General features: G+C 38.3%; 1 protein-coding gene across 10 annotated transcripts in view; it reads left to right on the forward strand.

Moving 5' to 3' along the window:
* dlg1b (discs large MAGUK scaffold protein 1b) overlaps positions 1–27,442 on the forward strand; it is a 479,606-nt gene extending 452,164 nt beyond the window's left edge. For 6 of the 10 annotated variants that reach the window (XM_059943959.1, XM_059943971.1, XM_059943988.1 and 3 more), the window contains 8 exons: positions 650–749; positions 11,742–11,783; positions 16,922–16,972; positions 18,945–19,046; positions 20,828–21,000; positions 22,006–22,115; positions 23,519–23,610; positions 25,652–27,442. In XM_059943959.1, coding sequence (XP_059799942.1) covers positions 650–749; positions 11,742–11,783; positions 16,922–16,972; positions 18,945–19,046; positions 20,828–21,000; positions 22,006–22,115; positions 23,519–23,610; positions 25,652–25,758 — 777 coding nt within the window. In that variant the 3' untranslated portion in view covers positions 25,759–27,442. Of the gene's footprint in view, positions 1–649; positions 750–1,099; positions 1,146–11,741; positions 11,784–16,921; positions 16,973–18,944; positions 19,047–20,827; positions 21,001–22,005; positions 22,116–23,518; positions 23,611–25,651 lie in introns of all 10 variants that reach the window. The other 4 variants (XM_059943963.1, XM_059943998.1, XM_059943981.1 and 1 more) reach the window with 2 other exon arrangements.

A 27,442-nucleotide genomic window follows, 5' to 3' on the forward strand; every position in this document is an offset into this window, starting at 1 on the left:
AACTTTACTGCATTGGCTGTGAATTTTCTTCATGAAATTCTTTCTGAAATTTGACAATGACTTTAAGGTTTATTAATCCAGACTTGAATTTGTAAGACAGCATGTGGCAACCATGTCTCAACCTATATCCTTTGTTTCACAATCTTCAATATCACAGTCCATCCATTTAAGTTCATCTATATTTTCTTGTTTCAAGAAGATTTTCAGCATAATCTCATCAAAAAACCTTTCAAACAAATCTTTGTCATGAACACCTTTTTAAATACACCTTGACCAGATTTTTTTTCCCATTTTGATCATCTCAGTTGCAGAACATGTTTTATTGTATCTTGTGGAAGCAAATTAAGGGTGGATAATTTCTGTCTTGACAACTATTACAGCTGATAAACATTTTTTTAAGATTCAAAATTGCTACGTGTCCTGGAAGATTCTCAGGGCAGCTCTTTACAGTTTTTGATAACAGTTTGTAGGAAATATATTCCTGGAATAAAATTCTTATTATTTCTTGGCTCTATCTAATCATATATCATTTTTTTAAAAAATATTGCAAGGGATTGTGGCCCAATTCAGTTACCATGTGTTTCTGGGGTCGGGCATTAACCACGTGGACATTAGACACCCCTTTTTTGCCACTCCTTCTCTTCCTCAGCAGTCATTCAATGACAAGCGTAAAAAGAACATCTTTTCCCGAAAATTCCCCTTCTACAAGAGCAAGGAGCAGAGTGAGCAGGAAACCAGTGACCTTGAACGTAAGTAGCTGCAACCAGATGCACCTGTAGAGAAGATCAATCTCCAAGAAGGGACCTTTACAGCGTTACCATGGCAATGTGTTTCTGCTGAATACAGCTGGATTTTCCCCATTTTTTATTTTAAAAAGGGCATCTAATTGAAATTGGCTGTATCCACTTTTGTTAATATGTCAGTCTCTCTGATGAGACTTCATGGTTAACTCCTAGGCTGGGCAACCCTCTAAACCAGTTATGTTCACACAAACAGTCTGTCATGGTAGTAGACTTGTTATGTGTCACTGACAGATTTTTTTTTCTTCTGTGATTGTTCTTTTTTCTTTATTGCTTGCTGTCTGGGGACTACTCTACAGGAGATCCCCGGGTTAGGTGACGACGTTATGGGAACAAAAGGCCTGAGTAAGTGCCGGAAAATCCTCTCCATTCACATTTGCCTCCATCTATTTTCTAAGCTGGGTTTTTTTGTTGCTTTTTCTAGTGGTTTGTATGGTTCTGCTGGCATGGGGGAGGTTCATGGTTATTGGTCTTCGTGTCTTTATTTGTACTTTTCAATCATTGCCATGCAACGTCAGGCCATATTTCCTATGTTGACTTTCAGATAAAGCAGATACTTGTTTTAAATTTGTAAATCAATTGAATGCAAGTAAGATATTTCCCTTGCCTAAAATATGTAAATAGTGTCTGAAGATTTTTTTGTTACAATTATTTGCAACAGGCTTTTGTATGCCTTTGTTTGCAAACTTGCTGATTTGAATTCTGAAGTAAGCAGAATATCAATGTTTACCTCAGTGTATGGCCAAATTTTAAATGTTAACATAGGAAATAACTGGAAACAATTGCAAATGATTTTTTCTTACATTATGACATCGGTGTGATCTGCAAACTGTGAACTGGAGGAAAGATTTTTTTTATTTTCCTTAAATTGTGTGAGAGTTTCAGAGAGCTAGAAATCATCAGGTTTGTTCAAAGGCTTCCTTTCAGCAGACACGTTTGTTTTGCTATTTATTATTTTCCCCCATGGTTCTGGGATGAACTGGCTGCTGTCTCTATTGCTAAGCTACAGGGGTTAATGAAGACTTCCTCTTCCCCCAAAGCTACCTGCCATCAGCTCAATACCTTTGGTGTGGTACGAGATCAGAATCTGAGCAGAGATTGAATCCGAATCTTTATCCTTCATATTCTCGTTTGAATGTCTAAATTCATTATCAATGAGTGTATAAATTATACAACCTTGAGATTTGTTTGCTCACAGGTAGCCACAAAGCAAGAAACCCAAAATAACCCAGTTAAAGAAAGCAAAAGAATAAAAATAAAAGACTAACACTCGATACCCAAGAGAAATAAAAAAATAAAGATCATGCAAACAATTGACGAAATACCCTGTTTTTTTACATTTCACTACACTAAGCAATGTAGTAAAAGCACTAATACAATTGAAAATGTAAAAGTATCCCAGATTTTTAAAAGAGAAACAGTAATCTAGTAGGAGTTAATTTCCATGAGGATCTTCGAAATTCCCACAGCTGTGAGATTCAGTAAAAAGATTCATAGTTGTTTCTGGAAATGATTTGCATTTGCACATGTCATATAAGTTCTTTCAGCCACAAGTTTTGCTTCATCTTTTAAACAGATATGAAGATTATAAATGCGCCAGTTTAATTGTTGCTTGCTTAATGGGAGATTATTCTTTGCAACTCTCGCTTTGCTGATTGGAGTTCTTGGTCTGGTTTACATTCTCTTTCACTGTATTTGAGGAGAGCGTGTACAGCAGTGGGTACTTGCATGTTTTTAAAATCTCGAGTTTTATATTATTAGGACTTAATTACAAGCTTACTTAATTGTGCTGAGTGTTGGAGGTAGTGGAATGTTGTCTGCCACCCTGAGATCAAATCAACAAATTTTTATACAAATCCTTTACTGCCCAGGGAGTCCAGTTTATTTTTTTAGCGTAATGAGATGTGAACTGAAATAGTTACAAATTAGAAAAGTATTATCTGCTCCTGACTGCAAGAATCCACCCTCATTGTTAATTTATGATGAACTAAATTTACCAGGATGTTGCCTGGAATTAGTTACAAGGAGAGGTTTGATCTTAGTGAAGTGTAGGAGGCTGAGGGGTGTCCTTAATCATTTAGAATTTAATAATCATTAGTTTCTTCATTATTTAATGTCAATCAGAAAATTCTTTCAGGAAGTTCTAAAGCACAAACAACAAATTTAGATTTTAGTGTTTCAAGTTTTGTGCAGCTTAATTGCCCTGATCAAGTAAGTAGCCGGCTTTGAAAAGCTTGAGGCAAGAAGGTAGGAAGAAGGCTACTTTTATATCTTGCTGACCCTTACTGAAAAGTGCCCAAACACAAACGTTGAGGAAGGTCTGGGGTGGGTGAAAGGGATTTATTTCTTGTTCAGCTGTAGATCGCGTTCATTTCCCTCTCTGCCCAGTGTAACTTAAGAATTAACATGAAGGCAGGGTGCTGGAGAACTGCATATTAAGTTGGATCTAAAGCCAATATGAATCCGTGCTTTAAAAAAAAATATAAAGGGTGGGTGAGTAGTGAGGAGAAGGAATTTGCTAATGTAGGTTCATGTTTCTCCTTTCACTCCAGGTCAGATTGTCAAAAAATCAATAAATACAATTGATTTCCTTTTGTGCGTATTATTACACTTATGGAAAAGTAATGAGTGATCAGCTTAATAAGATTAAGAATTTGAGAGAGCAGTTCAGGAAAAGAGAAGGACAAGTGCATATGAGCAGTATAAACACAAAATCATTCAATTCAGTGGCCATATGATGCTGTTGGGAAGGGATTCCAGGATTTAGGCCCAGAGTGATCAAGGAATGTCAAAATGTTTTCAATTCAGGATGTTGCAGAAGCTGGTGCTCCAATGTGCCTGAATATGTAGTTCTTTCTGGTTGTGAATTTTGTGGGTTTAGGAGGTGTTGTTGCAACAGCTTGGGTAAATGATCACAGTGAACTTTAGAAATGGTGCACTCTGCATCCCTCCGACATCTGTTGTTGAAGGGAAGGAACGTTCAGTGTTGTAAATGAGTTGCCAGTCGATTGGGCTGTCTTTTCCTACAATGTTACCAGGTCACACGACACTCATTTGTGCTTTGGTAGAAGGTAAAAAGGCTTTGGGTATCTGGCAGTGAGGTACCTGGTCTCAGACCTGTTCTTGTGGGTCCTTTATTTATGTGCTTGGCCCAGTTGTGTTTCTGGTTAATAATGGCAACTGCTGGGACCTTGGTAATGGGAATGCTAGGTAGGTGCAAGGGCAGGTGTTTCGACACTTTTGTTATAGGTGGTTATTGGCTGGCATTTGTGTGCAACTGATGCCACTTGCCTGATGTTTAGATCTTGTCTCACGCCGAAGTGGGCTGCTTCATTTTTTGAGATTAAGATTTATGTTATTTGTCACATGTAAATAGAAGCATACAGTAAAATCCATTGTTTATGTCAAATAAAATCAGTGAGGATTGTGCTGGGCAGCCAGTAAGTGTTGCCAGGCCAATATAGAATGCCCCACAACTCACTAACCTGAATGTGGGAGGAAACTGGAGTACAGCGGAAACCTACGTGGTAATGGGGAGAACTTGCAAACTCCTTACAGGCAGCGGTGGGACTCGATTCTCACAGCTGGCAGGCTGTAAAACAATGTACTAACTGCAACGCTACCATGCCACATTTGCAAAGCAATTATGAATGCATTCTTCCTTTAATACTGATGATGGGAGAAAGGTCATTGATTAAACAACTGATGATTGGTATCAAGACTTAGCCTTGCCCTGTAGCGATATCTCATGGCTGATTCAAATAGCGCAGCCTTCTTCCCTTGCAAGGTGTGATGTGCCCAGACTATTTGTACAGGGCCGAGATGAGGTCTAGTCCTGGCAAAATCTAAGCTGACCTCAGTGAGTTGGTACCATTGATATCACTGTCGATTGTACATTCCATCATTTTGATGATTGAGAACAGGCTGGCTGTCACATGCCATCTAACATGCAAAGTGACAATTCCAGACAAAGCTTGAATCACAGAAGAATGCTTGATGGCTGTGGCAAGGCTTGAATGCCTTCACCTGCTAGAAAGCAAAACCAAGCAGCATAAAATGACAACTGTGTCTTGCTTCCAGATGAGCTCAGTGCCTTTTATGCTCACTTTGATTGACAGAACACTGGGGCACCTTCCCAAACACCTACAAGAAAATGAACCTCAAGGTAGTATATGGTGACATATATGTACTTTGATAATATTTTACTTTGACTGGTAATTAGCTGGAATAGATTTGTTCTACTTTTAACATACTTGGGGAATTTCCCTTGCAACCAGGTAGATGCTAATATTTAATGGTGCTGGAACAGTTAGGCAAGAGCTGCTTCGCGCTCTGAAGCTTAGATGTTCAGTAGGACAGTTTTATTCTTGCCTGATTCACAGCTTTTATTATTCAGTGCTCCACGCGATTCATGATATCTTGTGGAGTGAATTAAAATTGCTGATGAGTAGCTTCTGTTACTGACATCGCTGGCAAAGTCGGTATTTATTGTTGATCTCTTCGTTTCTGACTGTGGGAGCATTCCAGGGCATTTTAGTTCCAGTTTAATTGTCATTCAACCATACATGAATGCAGCCAAATGAAACGGCGTTACTCCGGAGCCAAGGTGCAAAATGCAATACCAACAGTCATTCACAGCACAAGGCACATATAGCACATATAAGATAGCAGTAAACATACAGTTACATTAAAAAAGTATATAGTCCAAGTCCCTGAGTGCGGGATTATTGCAGCAGTCTGCCATGGAACACAATGCAGCTTGTCTGCTGCTGAGCAAGCTCTGGGGTGCGGCCTCCAGCATGCCGGTGGGGTGCCTAACTCTGATGCCTCCCCCGGGCGGCTGCAAACAGGCCACACTGCGGCTTCAGGCTTAGTCCTTGCTACGACAGAGGCCACATAGCTACCCCGCTCTTCGCCAATAAACCAGTGAATTGGACTTGCAGCATTCCACGTCATCATTGTCCAACAGGGTCTTGCGATCACAAGACAACTGACTAAGATGATCACTTGCCATTGGTCTGCAAACCTTCTTTGTGCACTGAGTCCTCTCTGTCGCAGATAGCATCATGGTCCACACCAAGCCCAGCTCTTCCAGTTTCTCTGCCAGTGTGCAACTCACTGATGGGATAGACCTGCAGTACCTTAAGTTCTTAATCTCCAACAAGGTCTTGCAATTGTAAAAAAAAATGTTTAAAACAGGCAATAACAGTTTTGGTTGACCTTGTAGAAGTCGCTGCGTCCAAATATACCACCATCCTACTGGAAGACATTTAGAGGACTTTAAACTACATTTCTATGGGTCTGGTGTCAGATACAGGCCAGGCTACTGTGATGGTTTTGAGTTTGCTGTCTGAAGTTCTGAACTCAGATGGAGATCGTAATTGAATTGAATTTCTTTAAATCTTACATCCATCCCGCAACATGAGTGAGTAAAAACTTTTGTGTTGTGACTCCATTGCATGTACAGACATGTGAATTTATAAGTTTAGTGGCTTATAGACAGAAGCTTTCTTATAGCCTGTTGGTCCTGGCTTTAACGCTGCAGTACTGTTTGCCAGATGGAAGCAACGTTAACAGTTTATGGTCGGGGTGACTGGCATCCCCAATGATCTTCCAGGCCTTCTTTCTGCACCTGCTGCTGTAAATGTTCTCAATGGAGGGAAGTTCACGTCCACAGATGTGCTGAGCTGTCCGTACCATTCTCTGCAGTACCCAGCGATCAAGTTCCCATACTAGGCGGTGATACAGCCAGTAAGTCCTACCCGATATAGTTAGCTATGGATACCCACACTAAAGAGAGGTTGTAGAGCCACCTACTCTTCAATGGCTTGGTCACATTGTCCTTTATCGTCCAGGGTGAGTTTAGCTACTGATTCCCACTATCTGAGCAGTGTATGCCCCTCCCCAACAAGGAGAAGATTGTTCCAGCTGGCAAAGTCATTTAAAAATAGTTCTTTTATTTTAAGTGGTACACTTAAATGTGGTACATTTAGATAAAATTCTTAAAACACATTGGAAACTAGATTTTGAAAATACCAATGATTTCTAAAACATGAAGGATTTCCAAAACACAGGTATAATTCCTATAAGCGAAAAAGACATACCAACAGGTGTCTATTTATTACTTATTTAGAGACAGAACACAGAATAGGCCCTTCTGACACTTCAAGCATTACTGCTTAGCAACCCCCGATTTAACCTACTAATCGGTACATCATCGTACTGTGAGAGGAAACCAGAGCACACAGAGGAAGCCCACACATTCCACGGGGAGAGCATAGGAATTCCTCATTCCGGGATTGAACTCTGAACTCTGATGCCCCGAACTGTAATAGCATCATGTAAACTGCTACGCTACTGTGACAAGTTGCAAACAAACAAGTCAGCCACTGCAGAAGTCGAAGGCAGAGGCATAGATTCTTGTCATCCCATCTTTCAGTCATTCTTCTTGTCATTCCTTGACCATTCCTAACAAACCTGACTGTTTTCTTACATTTATACTGTTTTATTTACACTCCTTGGTGACTTCATGCAGATGATCTAAAAGCAGCTGGGGTCAGAGGCCCCAGACACCCAAAATTAATGCAGTGAGGGCTGATTCTCTGAGTACATGAATCTCCCAATTATTGATAGATCAGCCATTTGATGCACCATATGTGATAGTATCAGTCTGGTTGGTAAGCTTCCTTGAACTAAATAATTTAGCCTGTGTAAATTAACAGGCACTATTAACAGAACCCCATTGTCTTGTATTGGATCTCTTGAGCAACCAATCCCTAGTTGCTGGACAACAGCTTGTGCCCTAAAGGCAATGCTGTTTGCAAAGCTGTCCTTTTAATTTCAGACTATTATTACTTGCAATTTTCATTAAGAACTGAAGACTGGTTCTTGGTTAAGACAAGAAGCTGAGCAAAGAATATTGGTTGGGAGTTTAACTTATGCAAAAACAACACTTTGATTTCTGGACAGTGATTATCCATCACACTAAGCGAGGTTGATTTACACAAGCCAAGCCATCAGAATTTTTGAACAATCATATCATGGATTATATTTGTTAGTAACAATGTTGGTAAAATGTCTCACAATATATAATGTGTAATGACCCTTGGCATTAAAGAGTCGCAGTTTAAACCAAAACTTTCATGAGAAAAGTGGAGAAAAGTTATAGTTTTTGCAGACAAAACTGAAAGGAATTTTATAAGATGTATTGGACAAGTTATAGGAAGTATTTGAAGCAAGTATTTCTCAGAATGCCTGAGGTTTACAAAACTGAGGTTTATTTCTCTAAGTTGGTAGATCTTAAAAATTATGAAAGTGAAGTAAAATTTGTGACTGCTTCTTGTGTTACATATGTGCATTGATTGGAATCCTGAAATCTACTGATGGCTAGTTGTTACCATGGGGAAAGATCAGTTCATTTATTCTCAATCACAAATGCAGCTAATTAAAATTTACATCTCAGCAGGGAGTACAATAAGATAGTTAAATACTTGTTACATAAAAGGGAAAGGTAGAAAGAACATTTTGTACCCGGCCTCCTGTTAAAATCTGAAACCAAGTACTCATTTTAACATGACAATTGAAAATCCACTTTTGTGTCTTTTTGTTTATTTCATCCAGATGGAAAATCAAAGATTATTAACTTTTGTAGCATTCACCATGGTTACTGTTTTATTTTAAACAACTTCCCTTCAATCAATTCATTGATAATGTAACCCTTTGGAGAAAAGCTTGTAGACTCCTTTTGACCCTTCCTGTGTTGGATGCAGAATTCACTTTGGGGAATGCATTTAGCGAACTCTGAAAATTGTCCTTTATACTTCAGATTGTCAGTGCTATAGATTGGAATATGTTTGTGTTTTTCATTAATGTTCAGTAAAGTATTGCTGCATGGCTTTTAGTACAGGTGAAATTGATTCTTGCATTTAACTATGTATCCAATGCAAAATTCAGCACTGGGGGATGTAGGGTTTGGTCGCGTAACAATGACTGAAATTTGTTCTATTTCAGCATGCTCCATATCTATTCCTTACACACACTACATTTGTGATTTCTTTGAAAATTCCAATCCTAAGTATCACTATTTGGGACCTCTCGGGTTCATTCCATTCATTCTGATGATCAGATTATCAAGTTATTTAAATTAGATTTCTTTGTTGTAATTGTGCAGAAAGATCTCCAAGCTTGGCGGTGTAGCATGAACAGTACTATGTTACAGAACCGTAATACATCAGGGAGCTTGAACATAACACTTCTGTGGAATGCTGGTGATAACTAAACCAATATTTAACATGAAATTATTTAGATATTTTTATGTTGTTTTTTAAATGAAATCCTGCTCTCCTTTACAAAGCCCTATTTCTGGTTTGATTATTGGCTGCAGAATGCAGTGGTATATTTTGTATAATATAACCATATAACAATTACAGCACAGAAACAGGCCATCTCGGCCCTTCTAGTCCATGCTGAACGCTTAGTCTCACCTAGTCCCACCAACCTGCATTCAGCCCTCCAATCCTATCCTGTCCGTATACCTATCCAATTTTACTTTAAATGAAAATATCAAACCTGCCTCTACCACTTCTACTGGAAGCTCATTCCACATAGCTAACACAACCTGAGTAAAGAAATTCCCCCTCGTGTTACCCCTAAACTTTTCCCCCCAACTCTCAACTCGTGCTCTTGTTTGAATCTCCCCTACTCTCAATGGAAAAAGCCTATCAACATCAACTCTATTTATCCCCTCATAATTTTAAATACCTTTATCAAGTCCTCCCTCAACCTTCTATGCTCCAAAGAATAAAGACCTAACTTTTTCAACCTTTCCCTGTAACTTAGGTGCTGAAACCCAGGTAACGTTCTAGTAAATCTCTTCTGTACTCTCTCTATTTTGTTGACATCTTTCCTATAATTCGACGACTAGAACTGTACACAATACTCCAAATTTGGCCTCACCAATGCCTTGTACAATTTTAACATTACATCCCAACTCCTATACTCAATGCTTTGATTTATAAAGGCCAGCATACCAAAAGCTTTCTTCATCACCCTATCCACATGTGATTCCACCTTCAGGGAACTATGCACCATTATTCCTAGATCACTCTGTTCCACTGCATTCCTCAATGCCCTACCATATACCATGTATGTCCTATTTTGATTAGTCCTACCAAAATGTAGCACCTCACACTTTTCAGCATTAAACTCCATCTGCCATCGTTCAGCCTCCTCTTCTAACTGGCCTAAATCTCTGCAAGCTTTGAAAACCTACTTCATTATCCACAACGCCACCTATCTTAGTATCATCTGCATATTTACTAATCCAATTTACCACCCCATCATCCAGATCATTAATGTATATGACAAACAACAGTGAACCCAGTACAGGTCCCTGAGGCACACTACTGGTCACCAGCCTCCAACCTGATAAACATTTATCCACCACTACTCTCTGGCATCTCCCATCCAGTCACTGTTGAATCCATTTTACTACTTCAATATTAACACCTAAAGACTGAACCTTCCTAATTAACCTTCCGTGCGGAACCTTGTCAAAGGCCTTACTGAAGTCCATATAGACAACATTCACTGCTTTACCCTTGTCAACTTTCCTCGTAACCTCTTCAAAAACTTCAATAAGATTTGTTAAACATGACCTTCCATGCACAAATCCATGTTGACTGTTCCTAATCAGACCCTGTCTATCCAGGTAATTATATATACCATCTCTAAGAATACTTTCCATTAATTTACCCACCACTGACGTCAAACTTACAGCCCAATAATTGCAGCAGCGCACACAAAATGCTGGTGGTACATAGCAGGTCAGGCAGCATCTATAGGGAGAAGCACTGTCGATGTTTCAGACCGAGATCCTTCGTCAGGCAGTCCTGACAAAGGGTCTTGGCCGGAAACGTCATCAGCGCTTCTCCCTATAGATGCTACCTGGCCTGCTGTGTTCCACCAGCATTTTGTGTGTGTTGCTTGAATTTCCAGCATCTGCAGATTTCCTCATGTAGGCCAATAATTGCTAGGTTTACTCTTAGAACCCTTTTTAAACGATGGAACCACATGAGCAATACGCCAATCCTCCGGCACCATCCCCGTTTCTAATGACATTTAAGCAGTGATATTTGCACCACATGCTTTACAGTTTAGTTACCTCCTTAATATTTCCTCAATATCTCCTCTCATTGAACCTTTAATTACATACAACTGATCCCAAATATGAAGGCTGAGAGTAATGCTGTACATTGTAGGCAGAGTTACACAGTCAAAGAATTTTATTCATTTTATTAAGTAACTAATGTACGTATATTCATTGTTTAAAATGTGCTTGGAATTATTAAAACTGACTGTAATTATTAAAGGTTATTGTATGTTAACTGATCTCTGAATGCATCATTGTCCTTCAATACAAGGTCATTCAAATGTTTGCATCTTAAAGGACCTGTTGATGGACTTTTTTCTCCAAAGTATTAATTGATGGCCAGCATGATCTCCCAACTGTCCACAGCCATTGGAAAGTATTAGAATATAAATGAGGTGATAACTCTTCTCTGCATTTTTTCTCAAGCTGTTTACAGTGGTGTTCTTGAGTACCATATTGGTGATCTCCAGTTTCAATGGCCACTTAATGATAGGAGTTCTTCTGCCGCTTAGAAATTATTCTACATTGATGTGGTACTGCTGGTTGGTGTTTTCAGTGTAATCTACTGCGGTTTATCAGTTTTGGGTTGGCGTCAGTTATATTTGACTTTATGACTCAGGTCAGATTTCCCAGTTCACAGTATTTACATCGTCCAATAAAATGTTTAATGCATTTCACGATTCCATGGTATGATTTACACATTTTTGAAATGCAAAATTTTGCCAGCCATGATTTGTATTGTCATGTTACATTTGATTATGTTGCTCATTTTTCTTTTATTATGATTTCAGAGCATGTAACCTCTAATGCCAGTGATAGTGAAAGTAGTTACCGTAAGTTGTTTCTTGTTTGCTGTTTGCTTCGGAGTTCACCGTTTTGTTGCAGATTCTTTGCACAGATTTCCATGCCTCTGCCCAATAAGTTGCATGTTCTATAACCCAGCAAAGAAAGTTATTCATATATGGTTATTGTACATTTCCGTGAGAATCTGACTTGTTTTAAGAACAAATTGTTATCCAGCTTCAGCTTGCCACAGTACTTAGAATAAAGTGTAAGCTCCTTTTATGCTTGAGAATTTCATTTGCGATCTTTGAAGCAAAGATAACTAAATTAACTCTTGAGGCTATATTTACATTTTGCTGTTTAAAAATTTACATTAGCAATATTATAATTAGCAACTTTAATTTTATAGTGACTATAACACTGTTAACATTACAAGGTGCTTCACGGGAATATAAACAAAATTTGATTCCAAGCCATAAATGACGACGTTATGGTAAATGGCTAAAAACAACGGTTACTGAGATTTTAAGAAGCATCTTATAAATTAAAAGCAGAGAAATAAAACGATGTAGGAAGGAAATTGTGGAGCTTGTAACTCAATCAATCCATGTGGCTTTGTGATTTTTAAAATATTTGCTCCTGTTAAGCTTTCCTTTTTGCAAATACTAATGTCAGTGCCAACATTTTAGTTAGAAGGGATATATGTAAGTTTTGTCCAGAGTGACTTGTTCTACTTCGGAATTTTAAAAATTTTGTACATGTTTTCGGTTAGTCTGTTTTACAAGTTCAGTTCTGTGTTTTGACCTCCATATATGAGGTTCTTATTTTTGAAACTCACGGTCACCAGCAAGTTACAATGTCAAGCTAAGATCATAATACTTTCTGAAAACTGAAGAGAATAAATCTTCTGAAATAACTGAATACTGAAAGTGAGACCATGATAAAAGTCAGGCATTCTAATATGTAGATCATTTAAGGCTGAGGCATAAATTATCTACTAAAATTGGTTAGTGTTAAATCACTCAATGTGGTAATTACAAAAATTAAAATATTAAAATGGTGTTACTGTTTGAACTCTTTGTTAACCTCATAAATTCTTCTGTCCTTATTTATGATAACACTATATATTTGAGCTGCTAAATTACCTCCTCTTGGAGGTGCTTCATTGTTACAGCTAGGATTTACAGGTTGGTGTCTTTACATTGTAGGAGTGAGTTTAAGAACCTCTAGATTAAGAAGTTTACATTACTGAAAGGGATGACTGAATTGCCTCCATATCTGGTTGTAATTATTCCCCCTCTCACCACGGTGCATCTGGTCTTGTCTTCCAAATACAATGCACAGGATAGTGATCAAGTGCATTAAATGTCCACGCAAAAATAACTACTGTACTGCTATCTTGTTCACTGTGAAAGTTTTCCAACTGGGAAAGTTCTTATTCTGATCTGCAGTGAGCCAGTTGCGATCTGTGCAGTTTCAATTTTCTTCACTTGGTCAAGAATTTTTTACTGTGGACATGTATCTCTTTACTAGGCATTTAGTCCTGGGCAGGAGATTACCTGGTGAATGTAAAGCCAAGTGGAGTCGGTCATTATATAATATTGTAGCTCATAGAAAGAATGTAGAGTGCCTTTGTATTAGGAGAAAGATAAGGTAACAATGATCATATCTGAAAGTTATAAACGACTGAAGTGTTTGGTTGCTTTGGAGTTGTAGCGTTAATGAGATGGTGTGAGCCGATTCAGAGAGATTAGTTGCTGAGTAGGGATCAGAATCAGGTTGATTATCACTGAGTTATATGACATTTGCTGTTTGCAGCAGCTGTACAGTGCAAAGACATAAAATTATTATAAAAATACAAAATAAATAGTGAGAAAGAAAAGAATAACAATGACAGACAAAATGGCAGTAGATGTGAATATCTGTTGAAGTTGCAGTAATGACTGAGCATCTGCTTGGCTACAGCAAAGCCAGATGAGGTTTGACTTCCTCAAGGCCAACATATCACAGGGATTAGAGGTAATGTATTTGAGAGCTATCCCATTGACAGCACAGCTGACCCTTGCTAATGGACCCATCGCTAATGGAAGATAAAAAACATTCACAAAATATAGGTCATGAGCAAAAGTGGTATGAAATCTCCCTCCATCACTTTAGTTTTACATAGATTCTCTTCAAGGTATAGTATTTCTGCCTTTTGTGCACAGATATCAGCCGAAGCTGGAGCTGAGTGTATTATTTAAAGGAGGTGTATACCGTCTAACCCAGTTTAATTCACTGCCAGTCGGCGTGAGTTCTTTCAGCTATTGAAAACCAGCTAGGTTATGCAGAATGCAATGTGTCTGGATTATTTTCTTTGCTGTAAGGTACTAGCCATATATGAATTACTACTTTTTATTAACCCTTTATGAAATGTTAATATATAGAGGCATCGGCGAAAGGGCAGCCAGCACTGTCACTATCACTGATCTAGTTTTGTGAGGTGCACTGCACAGGTTGGTAACAGAGTGAACTGAATCTCGTAAATACTTTCAAACTGTACTTTTCTTTTGCAAATTTTACTTCTTCCCTTTTTCCTTCTGCCTTCCTCTGTTCATGACAGAAATCATGATTACAGATGAGTACGGTGAAACGAGAGGTTAATTTCAGATAGTTTTGTTTATGTATCTCAAGTGTGCATTGTTTCTCATCAGTCCTCTGCATGAAGTTCAGACTCTCCATGGAAGCATTTTCAAATAAGTGCAAATAACAGCATGAGTTGCTTCTCTGATTTTCTTTTTTGGACAATATGCTCATTTTATTTATCAACTTTTAACAATTTCTCTTCTGCCTGAAAACAGTTAAAGTTGTACATTCATCTGGTCAATTATTTCTGAACTTACTAGTTGCTTTGTATCACCTGAACCCTGTAGAATAAAGCTCCCCTCCCCACCATCTCCCCACCACACAAACCAATAATCTTCTTGTTTTCCCTTATTCTGATCTCTCTTGTACAATGCATTGATCCTGGACAATGCATTTTAATAGAAGTTGCAGAAATGAAACATGCACAGAGATACCTCATCTTGGCTGTTGTTTTAGTTGAAGCAGCACTGAAATGTTCATAGCTAATTCATTCTACCAGCACGAAGCCAACTAATTCTTAAACTTTATGGCAACTGTAACATAGAGAGTCATGAAGTATTTATTTCAGTTACAAAACTCTCTTGCTTTTTGCAAAAAGTTGTTCTGAAATATTTTATGAAAGAGTGTGAATGTACTACTTTAATTAAATGTATAACTGCAAAAACCCTTCAACTGCCATTCTAAGCTGGTCAATGAAATGTGAACTTACAAAAGTGGCAGATGGTAAAAGAACCTCCAGTCCAACGAAGTATCTTTAGGTAAATTGTGATGCCATTTTTGCACCTTTGCCTGCCAGATGTTTTGACCTGGCCAAGTAAAAAAAGCCACTGGCAAATTTTGGAGGGGAGTAAAGCTGGGGTCCAGCAGTGAGCCGATCAAACAAGTGAAAATATGAGAATTCCTCTGATCTCAGGAAGTCCTGTTGGCCCTGATAGTTCTGTGAAGTACTGGCATATTGTTGGAAGTAACTTTTATCTCAGCCAGAAATGGGTTTGAATGTTCACTTGAAAGGATTCCAGCAAATAGCATTCATTATAAAAGCTGATGGCCTGTTCCTAAGGTCAGCTACTGCGTAAAATGAAACATCTTGCATCAGTATAGGACTTGGCCTTGCATACCTGGAAACTGCCATCATCAGTTCGCCCTAGTCTATATAATTCGAGCACACTCTAACTCAAAGCTGATCCCTTATCTTCAGTATAAGGTACAACCTTATCAGATAATCCAGATACTAAATGTAAAAACAATGCATTCCACAGGATTGTGAATATCTAGAATTATAGAAAAGGATCGTCCTTTTCAAAACAAATTATTCTAGGCTGATAAGAATGATGTCTTTTCTTTAGTGGCAGTTGAAGCGTTAAATGAATTGCAACAAGTATCCATAACAAGGAATTGCTTTAAATATCTGACCAGTGGTATGTCGGTCTTTAATGTTGTCGATGTGCTGCTGCTCAGTACCGTGGCGTGAATATTCCTCGTGTGGTGTATACGCCTTTCATTATTGTTTAAATGCCATTGAGAAGTTTAAACCATACAGCAGAAAAATGCAGCAGGAAACCATTTTGACCTCTGTCTGTGCTTTTACCACGGGCTTTATCCTGCTCCCCCATACATTTCCAATGCACTTTAATGTTCCTAATTTTTCAAGGAACATGTCACAGATTTCATATTTTTGAATTACCTTTTGAATCTAATCATATCCAACTTGACATTCTAGTTGGATACAGTAGAAAGGATACAAGTTCTTGTTGCTAGATAACTTAGAGGATACAAAACATTACATTTCTTCAGTAGAAGTTATTGGTAGATTAGTTGTTGCAATATTTCTTAATGTATTTAAGGCACTCTTGCAGTCTTACTTTTCATGCGATTGATATTAGAGACTGAATCCTAAATTTCTGAAAAGCAATTTTTTCCACATTATTGAAGCAGTCCTTTTACTAAGAACCTCAAGTCTTGGATTCATGTTTTGTTTCCGTGACCTCAGTGCAGTTTCGGCTCACATTCTTTCAAGTCAAGTGAAGTTCCCTCCCTGAGACTTAGATTATTAATGTACTTTAATACAAATAGAATTACTCCGAGACAGAACAGTTTCAGTTTAATATGAATCATGTATTGTTTTGAAAAGTTACCCTTTATAAAACTGCAGGTGTGACTCAGATACTTATTTATGTCTTTACTAATGTTTTAATTAAACACCAACATAGTATTCTTGAACTAAATCATGTTTTGAACATTAATTGTTAGTGGTTGACAGCTGATTATTTAAAATGCTGATTATTTGCAGCATTTTATGTTTTCCACCTCAACCAAATAATCGATTTTGGGGGAAATGGTCAGCTTTTAATACTCAGATGAGAAAATTGGGGTTTGGTTCTATTATTAAATGTCATCTCAGTGAATAAGTATGCTCTACTAATCTTCCCTCATACTTCTTTTCCCCAAAACCTCCTGCTTCTGCTCCAAAAATAAAACTTCATACTTTTGGTAGACTGTAATGTTTTTATAACATGATCTTTATTGTAAATTTGTGCATCCCTGTGTTATCTTTTTGGGATAGGTGGTCAGGAAGATTACGTCCTCTCATATGAGCCAGTTGGACAGCAGGAGGGTAAGTAGAAATAAATACATTGATGCAATGATCAAGAAAAGTTCAACACATTTTGTCATTGATTTTTGAAAACTAGTTTTCTCCATAGTTCAATAGCTCAAATTTCCACACACCTCATCTTTCTACTGTGGATACTGTGAAGGCTGAAATCTACCACAGTGCAAACAAATAATCGTGGGAAGTAAAACATTAATCCAAGTTGGAACTGCATCCCATCAAAGAGTTTGCATTCGCTCCAAGCTTCTGGCTTATTGTATGAAGACATATAACACAAGCCTTTGTTTCTTTCCACATAGTTGAACAGTGAATTGCCTGTAATTTTGATCAAGTTCAAGTTGAATTGTCGCTCAACCGTACATGAATGCAGCCAAACAAAGCAACATTACTCCAGGGCCAGGGTTGTGGTGGTTTGCATTCAGCAAACCCAAAGCTTAAAGGAAAAGTTTCAAATTTGCTGGCCACTTGTATAAGAGCAAGCATGTGTCTGCTCATTCGAGGGTACTTGCACTATATCTGCCAATATCCAGGGCAGTAAATCACTCCTCTGTTGACATCTCTTCAGTTCAAGATTAATCCTATCCAAGTACTGAGTCTTATCTGATCAAAATCAGCCTAGTTTAGTCTAAGCTGTTCTTCAAGCCCTGTATCTTCTCCATCATTGAGTCCAGTACACTCTATCATTGCAGCTTTCCTTTGCTATCAGTCACAGGGAGTCATTGTTACTCTGAAGTAATTTACTCCCAATTATCTTCTTTTTAGCCTCTCAAGCTCTGAACTTCTCAAAGAAATTCTTCAACCTATCTATTGACTATATAGTACCTCACTGTTCAATGGATTACCTTGCTGACCCTTGTTCGCATCCCCAATATGTTGTTTTCACATCCATTCTTGTCACTTTATAATCTTATTCCACTGTATCAGTCTTCAGTACTCCATCCAAGTTGATTCACTCACTTTTTGTGTGAATTACATGTTCTCCAATATGTGTAGCCATCACCCCAGAAATTTCAAACATTACAACCCAGTACTCTGGGATTTTCCTCCAGACCCCTTCAAGTTTCTTCTTTCACTTTATGAAACTTCCCACTTCACCCTCATCTTCCAATTCCCACTTTACTTTCCAGCCTTTCCAGAGTACTTTGAAGGAGACCATAAATTAAGTTAGTTATTTGGAGAATAGGAAGTATTAGTGGGAAAGCGGGACTCAGAGACTTGACCGTTACATTGTTGTTGGTTTATTTTTGTCTCGTTTACCAAGATACAATGATAAACTTCTATTGCATTCTGTTCACAGAGATCAGAGCATTACGCATTGAGTTAGAATAAGCTGCTGGAGAAGTGCAGTGAGGTAAACAATAAAGAGCAGGATCATTATGAGGTAGATTGTGAGAGCAAGAGTCCAATTATTATACAAAATTCAGTCAAAAGTCTGATAAGAGTGGTATAGAAACTGTCCTTGAACCTGGTGCTTCGTGCTTTCCCATTGGGTATCTTCTGCCCAGTGGGAAAAAGAAGAGCGAATGTCCAAGGCGGCTGGAACTTTGATTATGCTGGCTTTTTTATTGAGGCAGCAAGAAGTATGGAGTCCATAGGCGGGAGGCTGGTTCCTGTGATGAGCTGAGCTGCATCCACAACTCTCTGCAGTCACATGTAGAGCAGTTGCCATGCTTACAGGTAGAGTGCATCAATTAAAAATTGGTAAGAATTGGTTGTGTTTACCATGCTGAATAGAGCTGACTTATCTCCAAACCAGGATGGGAGAAATCTGGGAATAATTTAATAAAAGAGCTGATGATGTGTCAGCTTTCTATTCAAAACCAAAATGGTATTAACGCTACTAGAAGAGAAGGGATTATCGGTAACTGTTTAATAAGGTAAACTGGTCTGCTGAGCCAGTTCTTACTGTTGTAAAAATGTACATGTCACGGCCTGTCTAACTTTGTTCAACTGGCTTTTTGTCTTTGTTACATAGTCCGTTACTCTCGACCAGTTATAATTCTGGGACCCATGAAAGATCGAATTAATGATGACCTAATCTCGGAATTTCCAGACAAGTTTGGGTCATGTGTTCCACGTAAGTATTTAGTCATTGTGACAGTGAGTGGACTCTCAAAGGGTTTCTTCAGTGGGCACTGTCTACCTCTGTGCTTGAAAGCTTCGTTTGTCATTGGCATTCTGGTGGGTGGGGCTTGGGTGTTCAGGCATAATGACCTGGAGACCACCAAATCATGTCATAGTTATCAGTGAATCGCTAGACCTCCTCTGTTCTGTCCACCCACCCATCAGCCCTTAGGTCAATGACTTCTAATAAACCTTGGCCTTCAGGTGCCTCTGGAATGGTTTCCCTCCCTGCTTTCCATTCCTCTCCCCCATTTCACCACCCCAAGAGGCATACTAGAACCCAGTTCCTACCACTGGTGCTTATCCAGATCCAAGAATGCCTCAGGATTCTCACCAAGGTGCTTTTGTTTGAAAAATAGGAAATGTCTTGACAGGTACTGATTTTGTTGGATGTCCAAGCACTCCAGACACTTTGCTGCTCCTGATGCTTGAGAATCTGAGCTGAGATTCTCTGTGCACTGTGAGAGCTTCAATATTGTGTTGTTGGTGTTATTGTGTCTGCAATATTGTTGCTTATGTTTTGGGTGGAGACGGAAGTGGGATAGGGTGTGGTCGGTCATGTCATTGGTAACTATCATGACCTTGAGGTGAAACTGACTTCTTTCAGTGGAATCTTCATGGGTTGGAATAAGCTGAAACCTTCACTTACACAGTTATACTTTTCCTGTAAGCTCCCATCTTAACCATTGTTTTAAAATAATTGAACCTATTGTTGAAAGCAAAATATCCACTGGTCTGTAGCAATTGCTTTAACAGGTCAATGGCCATTGCCATAGTCAGACTATCTGGCAAGTCATTGATCTTATTTTTCATTACATTCCACTGCAATGTAACATTGAACGCCTCTGTTGTATTGTATTTACCACCACCCCAAGCAGTATATTCCAGGCACCCAGCACTTCCTGTGTTTGAAACAAAACTTCCCTGCACACATCCCTCTTACCAGAAATGCATGCCCTCTGGTATGACATCCTAGGAGAAAGATACCAATTATCTACTCTATCTACACCTCTCATAATCTCATAAAACCTTTATATTTCTCTTCAGCCTCTGCAGCTCCCAGAGAAAACAACCCAAGTTTGTCTAGTCTCCCCCCATAGCACATGCCCAAGCCTGTATCTGTGCTATACCATTGATTCCTGTGTTCAGTGCAACAGCTGAAAGACTTTTTTAAGAGTTTCAAAACTTTAATTTACAATCTTAATACAAAATTCCCCAGCTAAAAGTAGTTACCCTGAGAGGCTGGTTATGATGTTGGACTACATTCTTAAAGCAAAATAGTTAGCAGTTTTGATGCAACTGAATGGAGTTCATTGATGAGGGGTCTATCCCTTCATAAATGTTGCATCTGTAAAATATTGATTCAATAGATGGTTGATATAAATGTTCCACTTCTGATTTCGAGCTGGCTCTACTGATTATTGTAAAGGTTCCTCTCCTTACTGAAAGTAAAGTGTTTTAAATAAAACTTTTCTAACTGGATGTCAATCCAACACTTCAGAACTGTCTGTCATTCAGTATTGGGTGATGCATCTCGTGTACAACAGAAGTTATTTTGAAGGTTAGGTGTCAGGTGAAATGTGATAACATGGTGAGCTTTCTCTATGCCATACTGGTGTGAGCAGTTGATCTGACGTTGGCTTTTAAATTCCTCCAGGTGGAATATTCTAACTTAGTGATCGAGCTCAAGCAGGAGAAAGAAGCAGTCTAATGGCAGTGTTTCACTTTCTCTAGACACGACCAGACCAAAGCGTGATTATGAAGTGGACGGTCGAGATTATCATTTTGTCACATCCAGAGAACAAATGGAAAAGGATATTCAAGATCACAAATTCATTGAAGCTGGGCAGTACAACAATCACCTTTATGGAACCAGTGTGCAGTCTGTCAGAGAAGTAGCAGAAAAGGTAGAGTGCCCATAAAAAATGTCCTTAACATAAATCTGTTGAGTTCTTGCACTCTAATTCAAAGTTGACCTAATTTTTCAGCTGCTAGTTAATAAATGCATTTATATTTAGCTGTACGCTCCTGGTAATGCTGATCTATTATTATCATATATGTCCCTTTCCTTTGGAGCTAACTTGAATAAAATGTTAAATATATTTGCATAAGACCATAAAGCATAGGAACAGAATTAGGCCATTCAGCCCATCAAGTCTGCACCATCATTTCATCATGGCTGATCTTGTTCCCTCTTAACCTCATTCTTCTGCCTTCTCCCCATAACCTTTCACACCCTGACTAATCAAGAACCTATCAGCCTCCACCTTAAATGCACCTAATGACATGGCCTCTGTGATTGCCTATGGCAAAAAATTCCACAGATTCCTTCTCATCTCTATTCTAAATGGATGTCCCTCTATTCTGAGGCTGTGCTCTCAAATCCTGAACTCCCCCACCATAGGAAACATCCTGTCCACATCCATTCTATCTAGGCCTTTCAGCATTCAGTAGCTTTCAGTGAGATCCCCCTCATTCTTCTAAATTACAGTGAGTAAAGACCCAGTGTCATCAATTGCTCTTCACATGGAAACCTTTTCATTTCTCGTGAGCCTCCTTTGAACCCTCCCCAATGCCAATGAATCCTTTCTTAAATAAGGGACCCAAAATTGCTCACAATTTCAGCTGGTACTTGTTCCCTTTAGACCACTTATCTAGTTTAGTTCTATTATTTTCTTTAATCAATGTGGCTATCAACAGCTCAGTCATTCTTACGAGTAACAACGTGAAATTGAGGCTAATTGTATAGATCTGGCTAAATTTACATTTTAAAAATCACTGACTGTATTAATATAAACAAAATAATAGAAAGGGAGTAGAAAAATCTATTTTATTGTTTATGTAATTTTGTAAACATATGCCTGTGTAGAACTGTTGAATCTTTTTAAAGTTTCCCTTTATTTCCTCTATAGGGTAAACACTGTATCTTGGATGTATCAGGAAATGCCATTAAGAGACTCCAAATAGCCCAGCTGTACCCAATTGCTATCTTCATCAAACCAAAATCTGTTGAAAATATCATGTAAGTATCAGGTGCAGATCATAAATAAGGTTTTTTGTTTCGTCTTAGCCAAGCTACCAAGCTGTTGGCTTTTAAAGCAGCAAGAAGGTACTGTATGATCTATATTGGTGAGATGCTGTTTCTCTGGCTTTTGGGATTTCATTTGAAGGGGGTGGGACAGTGTACTAGCAATGAGCCTAGAGGGAGGTTCCGCGTTTCCTGTAATGTTCCCCATACGGTGTTTCACGACGTCCTCTGAGGAATTATAGTCAAAGTGGTTGCTGCTCTGACCCTCGCTCTAAGTCCGCTAGCCCTCATAGCTGAAAAAGACGGAAGTTTGAACATTTGACTGAGCTAGTAGATTTCAAGTGATCCTGGTCACTATTCTATAGACTAGAGGAGCCAAAAACTGTACTTGCATTCTCCCCTTTATCTCTAAGCCCCACTTTAAAATGTCTTACCAGGTCAAGTGTCAATTCAAAGGTCAAAGTCAAAGTAAACGTATTATCAGAGTATGTATATTTCACCATATACTGCTACCAGGAGGTTAATTTTCTTGTGGGCATTTACAGGAAAATAAAGAAATACCAAAGAACTTTTGAAAAAAACTGTACATAAACGAATGCTAACAAACAACCAGTGTGCAAAAGAAGAAAAATTGTTCAAATAAGAACAACAAACAAACAAATAAATATATAAATAATACTGAGCATATGAGTCGTAGAGTCCTTGAAAGTGGGTCTGTTGATTGTGGAATCAGTTCAGAGTTGCAGTGAGTGAAGTTATCTGTGCCAGTTCAGGTTGTGGGGTAATAACTGTTCCTGAACCTGGTGGTGTGGGACCTAAGACTCCTGTAGCTCCTTCCTGATAACAGTAGGAAGAAGAGAACATGGTATGGGTAATGGGGCCATCTTGGCCATTTTCCTCAGAATAGTTTAATGGCAACAGCACTCTACCACGTGAATAGAAGCAGCAAGTGGGAAGGGTAGGTGGTGGTAAAAGAAAGTAGGGTTTGCAGGTTGATTATAGTAAAATTAGTCCAGAAAGCATTCATTGTACAGGCTACTGCATTGTTGTGTCTTTGTATTGGTGAAGCAAAAGAGCTTTGTACCTATAAACTTCAGCATGATCTTGTGTAGATTTTAGTGGTAATATCATTAGTAAAGGGCATTAAATTCTGTAGAGTCTACTGGTTAGAGTTTTGAATAAACAGCTTTTAATATCAAATGGCATTTTGGGGATCAAGGAAAGGTAGGGAGGCAATGTGCTGTAGTTTGATATTTCAGTAGATGGTCCACAGCAGTGCTTTCTCGCTCTTTACATTTGTGCTTTTTACTTGACATATTAACATGCCTTTTATTCTCTAATCAAACTCAACCTGTTTCTCAGTGACTGAAAGTAAAGACTTCTGTTTTCCACCTCAGGGAAATGAATAAACGTTTAACAGCAGACCAAGCAAAGAAAACTTTTGACAGAGCCATGAAACTTGAACTGGAATTTACTGAACACTTCACAAGTTAGTACCCTGTTGTTTGCTGCTTAATAAAAATGTTTCTAAAGTTACGTTATTGCAGCTTTGTCAAGATTAGAAACTGAGGATGCGTTTTGAATGAGCTGTCAAGAGAGCTTGATTAAAATCAGCCAAGATGAGACACTCACTGTTGTAACATTATAGTTAGTCCCCTATTAATCACATCCAGGATGAAATTTCTCATACCATATATTATAGATATTCCTTTGACTCATTATAACTTGAATTTCCTGTTTTAAGATGCAGATGTTACCCTCTAAGTCATTTTCCAGTTTAAAGTTGCAGCACGACTGTTTGTAGGACTTGATAGTAAAGAGGTACCTTCCATCATTTCAGTTTGAATTGGATGTGTGCCTGGATACTGGAGGGCAAGAAGCCATTCTCTTTCCATAGATATATAAGACACAAAGTCGCACCTTGAAGCTGTTTTGCAGTTTACTGAGACAGTTGTACAGATCATTCAGGAGCTGGTCTGCTCCTCAAATATAATGTCCTTTTGCCCATGCTAATCTGATCTGAGATTCTGAGAGCCAGTTAAGCTGACCCTCCAAAGCTGAGAGGTACCGTGCACAGCAATGTTTGGCTGGAGTATCGCGAAGTCGTGTTCTGGAATATTCTGATAGCCTTTCAGTAGCTCGTTGCTGTCAAAGGTACTTTGATCTGATAAGTTAAATAATGAAAAATTTTCTTAAATAAAATTTAAAGATGCAGCACCTTAGCAGACCCCTACAGCCCAATGAGTCTGTGCTGCTTAGTTGCATCCCTGTGCCCTGCTAACTGACGTCTTTGGAGTACGTGGAGGAAGCCCACACAACCACAGGGAGAATGTACAAACGCCACAGGTAGTGGCGGAATCGAATGATGTCACTGGACTGTAATAGGGTTACGCTTACCGCTACAGTACTGTACCTCCCCTAAAATTATAGGGAAGTATATTCAGTGACAAATATCAATGAAGTCTGCAAGATTAAAAATACTGAGGTAAAATAAAAACCAGTGACGTACCTGCAGTTAGCTTTTTTATTCAAGGTCAGTTACAACATTCAAACAAATAGTGTCGTTCTCCTCATCTAAGACTGCCATGGATGTGAAGTGCATTCAGCCTCTGCTGCAGGGCCTGGTAATGAGTTCTGTGGTGGTCAGATGCACAGGTATTTCACTCCCGGCTTGTGCTTTGTTTAGGAACCTGAAGAAAGCTGAGACAAGCTGAATACCAATAAAAATGGCCCATGGACTACTTCAGAGATGCTCAGTTTGGTTCCCCTAATACCTTTCTTTAACAAAAATAGTACAATCTCAAATATCTAAAATTAGAATCTCTTTTAACCAATGATATTCCAAATTTCTGACCTCCTCTGTGTTTAGAACAGAATTTAATTCCTGAAAAACTTGCCTCAAATTCATAGATTATCTAATCTTGACTTGGATTCTTACAGTTTCCACTTCATCTCGCCCTGCTTACTACAATCTCTCTTCATAATATAAACCCCTTGTGTCTGGATATAATTTTGGCGAAGTGTGGTGCCCAGAGCTGAATAGCGTTCTAAGTTCTGTATTTTGGACTCCCATTTGCCGTTGTGAAATAAAAACAGGAAATACAAAAAGTGCAAATCACTTGGTCAGTATCAACAGGGCAACACCATATCTCGGGTACGGTCTACATGGAGTTTACAAATGTATCCTTCCACATCTCAAAGGCATGGATTGGAAGGTTAATTGCCCACTGTAAATTGGGCCAAACGTATAGACGAGTGGTAGAATCTGAGAGGAGTTGATGAGGGTGAGGGAAGAAACAGTAAATGGAATTAATGTAGGATTTGTGTAACGGGGATAATTAATATGTTTTAAGATCTATTTCAATACTGTATCTTTTTAAATCTAATTTATACAGTCTGATAGATTGTTAATCTATTTTTCTATTTAAAAAATTGTGTTTACAATTCCTTTTATCTTGAATAATGATAATTTTATATGAATAAATGTGTAGGATTGTGGGATATTAACTCCTATTTTTTCCTTTGGTCAGGTATTGTGCAGGGAAATTTACTGGAGGAGATTTACACCCAGGTGATACAGATCATTGAAGAGCAGTCTGGGCCTTACATCTGGGTTCCAACCAAGGAGAAACTGTGAAGTCACATCATAAACATTGTCCATTGTGCGTGTTGGCTCTGGATCCCCTTCCACAGGATTAATTCGTTCCTGTGATCACAGATCTCTCTTTCTTTGTGTGTCATGAAAAGTGATTTGTCTTTCAACTGGGGGCATTCACATCTCTTTTTTTGTGGAAATTGCTTGTATGTGATACTCAGAATTACCTCCATTGTTTTATTTTCATGAAGGGGCAAGGCCAAACTAGCTGATGAAGGGAGATACTATGGTACAGTTCCTTAATGTTTAAGGGCAACAAATCTTCCAGCAATTTTCAGAAAAAGCTTTATATATATTTTTCTTTTAAAAAAATAAACAAAGGGAAAGTAATCTTCATGTGTAGCATTGGATTTGGAAAATAATAATTCTAAGCAGCTTTTTGCACGGTGAATTTTGGAAGCATGGTTTGGCAGTGGAAATCTTGGCGGCTTTATTTTTTATTGTTTCTTCATTACCTGGCAAGGCTATTGGGAGGTCTTTTAATTCTTCCTTTCTGTGCTGGTTAAGTGAGTCCCACATACATTGAACAAATTATAAATCCACATCAATCTTTAATGTGCAAAGGAATTTTTATTCACTTTACAGAGGTCCTTTAATAAGACCATGCTTTTAGTTTTATTTTTCCTTTTGACAGTCGAAATGCACGATAAATAAAATGTTTATATTGAAAGCCGATTAGAATGTGTTCCTGTGATACCGCAGGTATTACTTTCAATTTTGCGGAGAGTCTACTTTTATGAATTTGATTATTGAGGGTGGGAGGGGAGCAAAGAGAAGCCAATGAATATAGACTATTTTAATTGATAACTGACTTGATTTTCAATAGGACTTTTTGAATAAGGATGTTTTGGGCAATGCAGTGATATCGAGTAAGGAAGTAGAGCTGACAGAGGAACAGAGCTGAAAACTAAATCATGACTATTTGTAATGGGCTGCAAGATTTGAGATTTTAAGATATATAATAATTAACCCTTAGTAATTATGTATTTTGATATAAATTATCAACTATATTAAGCATACTTTTAACAAAATACATTATATAACTTACCAGGAATATATATTTTCTTTGCTTCTAACCATTTCATCCATGAATGTTTTCTTTACTTTCCAAGTAGGTGTGAATTAGTTTTCCCATCTTTAACCATTGTGGATTATACAGGGAATGTGGTGGTGGGGGTAACAAAAGTGATATTTTGAGAATAAATACAAGAAATAACTCAAAAGAGCCAGTCCTCTCTACCCCCACCCTCCCCCTGAAAGTTCTGTGTGAGATTCTTCTAAGTGATGTGCATGTTTCCAAAGCATTAAAGGCAACTTTAAATACATTTTTACATTTTCTGTACATTTTCAAATCAGAATTGCAAAAATGTCATATCTTCCACTGTGGCTCTCAATCGGACTTTTACATGCTTTGTTTTGGAGAATTTATTTTAGCAGTTATAAAGTTATGTTCTCAAATGAAGCTTTCACACTACATTATTAGATTAACTGCCTGGTACCTGACCTTTGCTAGTAATTTGGAGATGACTTGTTTTATATAAGAATAATGTGCATACAAGCAGTCCAGTAACCATGATCTTCTGGTACTGCAGTTTGTACAGACTCATCTGTATCCATTCCATTGTCAAAAGAGGGGAACAGCTAATAAAATTTAATGTAAAATTTA

Source organism: Hypanus sabinus, chromosome 2 (genome assembly GCF_030144855.1).
Source record: "Hypanus sabinus isolate sHypSab1 chromosome 2, sHypSab1.hap1, whole genome shotgun sequence".
Taxonomy (NCBI): domain Eukaryota; kingdom Metazoa; phylum Chordata; class Chondrichthyes; order Myliobatiformes; family Dasyatidae; genus Hypanus; species Hypanus sabinus.